General features: G+C 26.8%; 1 protein-coding gene across 1 annotated transcript; it reads right to left on the bottom strand.

The window, feature by feature from the left end:
* Nucleotides 1-97: 97 nt before the first annotated feature.
* Phum_PHUM080610 (uncharacterized protein) lies at nt 98-2,703 on the bottom strand (the record flags this gene model as incomplete). Its single annotated transcript, XM_002423680.1, has 10 exons — nt 98-279; nt 368-639; nt 707-883; nt 952-1,079; nt 1,163-1,387; nt 1,727-1,802; nt 1,972-2,092; nt 2,177-2,292; nt 2,369-2,495; nt 2,613-2,703. 10 exons carry the CDS (start codon nt 2,701-2,703, stop codon nt 98-100), a joined length of 1,515 nt encoding a protein of 504 aa, XP_002423725.1.
* Between the last annotated feature and the right edge of the window lie 273 nt (nt 2,704-2,976).

The following is a 2,976-nucleotide window of genomic DNA, read 5'->3' as shown; positions in this document are numbered from 1 at the left end:
AACAATAAATAATTAATTATTAGATAAATTTATGTATAGGAAAAAGAAATTCTACTGAGTCATATCATATAAAAATGTCGTCTGCTATTTTTTTTTTTCAATTTGTAAATAATTCGGTTTCGGAAAATATTTTACTTTTGTTTCCAATAATTGTTTTACATGGAATCCCTCGAGCTACGAATGAACTTTTCGACCAATATTTCGTACATTTGCTTTTAGCTTTAGACAATGCTAATAAAACGTTTGGCTCTTTCGGATCCGTCACTACTGCCTGTGAACCTGAAAATGATAAATTTTTAATTACTGAACGTTAGATTAGGTATCTTTTTCGGTAGGTACGCCATAGTAGGTTTTTTTTCGCACTTACTTTCGGTTATCGTGACCGATGGCATAAATTCCGATAGCATGTATTCGCAAGCGGCATCCGCATCCGTCGAACCCACGTCTTGTATGCATCCTATTGTGAGAGGACAACCGTTTGTTAGGTACGTGTACGTGCTGTTCTGATGCGGAGTTTTCCCACCCCCGTTTCTAGGCATGTTCGACGAACACCCGAAGAGAAGAACCAAACCTTTGACGTAGGTTTTTTTCAAATCTTTCGTTTTTAAATATTGTGTTCCCGAACCGTGACCGCAATACCTGAAATCCGTACATCGTTAAATAAAAGAATTTCAGGAGGAAAAAGTGGAAAAACAATTTGACTCACAGGTACAAAGAATAATTTTTAATTTTTGTCACGAGTTCTTTTGGATCGGGTACGATTCCTATTTCCTTATCCGCCCAAGGTAATCTTTTTTTTAAAAATTCTTTCATTTGCTTTTCGCATGACTCCAAATCTTTTCCGGGATTTATCAAACTGTACACGCTATCCATTTCTGCCAACCTATCAATCGTAAATTAGTTGCGAGACATTTCAAATGTAATTAATTAAGTTATTTACTCTTTGCTCACCTGTAACCGTTTTTTATGTGGGGTTGATGGTATTTGTATAAGGCATAGAGTAAGTGAAACGATGAAATTCTACAAACCGGTTGAAAAACAAGAGGCGTTAACATTTCCCACGGTATGTTTTCAAATTCCTGTATAATTAATTTTAATTTTTTCTTTTTAAATGATATTTTGTTACGAGTATATTTAATTTTGATTTGTACGTTACACTTACGTTGTCTAAAATTAATATGACCGGTTTATATAAAGCTTTTTTTATTGCATTCTCTTTTCTCAAATTCAAAACTTTTATGTTTTCGACTAGTAACATCAATTGAGAAGTATTAACTGATTCATTTTCATTTGGATATAAAGCCAAACGTAAAATTGCATATATATCTTTACATTTTAAAAAACTAGCCGATAAAACAACTTGAAATATTAAATCCATGTAATGACTCTCTAATCTAAAATTATATAATAATTAGAATTTTTAAGAAAAGGATTTCGATTGAATTTTATATATATATATATATATACTTACTGAAATTTTATTTTGTTATTATCGCAAAATTCTTTAATTAATTTTTTCAATGATAAATATGTTTCATTTTCTAAATTTTCATCTTCTAATTTTCCATGAAAAAGACAAAGCCAATGTTTTAAATAATATGTTTCTAATTCTTTTATAAAACACTAAAAAAAAAAAAAAATTTGAAATAAAATACATAAAAGTTATCGATTTAAAAATAACTTGCATAACTTATATGAAATGTGTGAGAGTTATTAAAAATCTTACTGATAATTCTGAATTAGTATTATTATAAGCATCATACAACTTTCTAGAAGTTCTACCCATTGAAAAATATTCTCTTCTTAATTTTGCTAAATTTTTCGGAATATCAAATAAATTGTCAATGTTATCATGTTTTGGGTCAATCGTAATGCCATACGGAGAAATCCTTTAATAATAAAGAATAATAATAATAATATTTTACAAGAGTTAATAAATAATACTTTGTAATTTTAAGAAAGAAAGAAAACCTTTCAGCATTTTTTCCACAATAAAACTTAGTTATATGCATTCCTGGAACTATTTTACTGTTATTTTTCGAAGCAATGTCAAATTTTGTAAACTTTTTCGTTATTTGTATAACAGTCCACTCTGAAACAGTTATTTAAAAAATTAATGCAATGGTATAGTTTAAACTATATAAGAAAAATAATTCAGGTATGAATTCCTACTTACCAGAAGGCAATTCTTTTAATTTTTCAATAAAATCATTGTAATCATTAATAATGAAATGTTTTGGATCTAAAACTGGAACTGATTGTAAGCAGTCTTTATTAAAATTTTCCTCTAGACTAAAAAAATTTCAAAGGTTTTAATGTTTTACCTCGAATTAAACCTGACAAAAAAATACAATTAAAAACAAAATACCTAATATCCAACCAATATTTAACATCGTTTAATAAATGAATTCCATGAGATTTAACCAATTCGAAAATTTTTTCATTATTTATAAATTCTGTATCTGATTGTGCAATTGCCAAATATTTAAAAAAACCTAAAAAATATCAAAGTAATAATACTGTTGTTGTTCTTATTTAAAGTAGTCTACATTTTAATGTAAATTGTACTTTACCCATAACATGTTGTAACCTAAAAAATTTTTTTTACTTACATTCAAATTCAGGTTCTGGTTGAATACGTTCATTTTTCATTAAATTTTTAATTTTTTCAATAATTTCGGTTTTCAACAGCTCCGAATCCATTATTTTACAGAGCTGTATTATGTTAAAAATCAACCGAAACTAATATAAATTTAAAAATCAAATTTAACGGTCAAAAAATTATTAATAATATTTAATTAAAACGTGGTTATAGAATGTATAATGGCTGCTACAAATTCAAGTAGAATTGTTATTGTAATTAAAAAAAATATAGGGATTTACCCTTTTTATTTAAATTTTTAATTTAATAAATTTTAGTTTGCATATATATTAGTGAGTAATATTTTTTCAAATTATTTTTCTCTTCACTTTAAA

Source organism: Pediculus humanus, genomic scaffold, assembly GCF_000006295.1.
Source record: "Pediculus humanus corporis 1103172107431 genomic scaffold, whole genome shotgun sequence".
Lineage (NCBI taxonomy): Eukaryota > Metazoa > Arthropoda > Insecta > Psocodea > Pediculidae > Pediculus > Pediculus humanus.
This window is presented reverse-complemented; position numbering and strand designations above follow the sequence as displayed.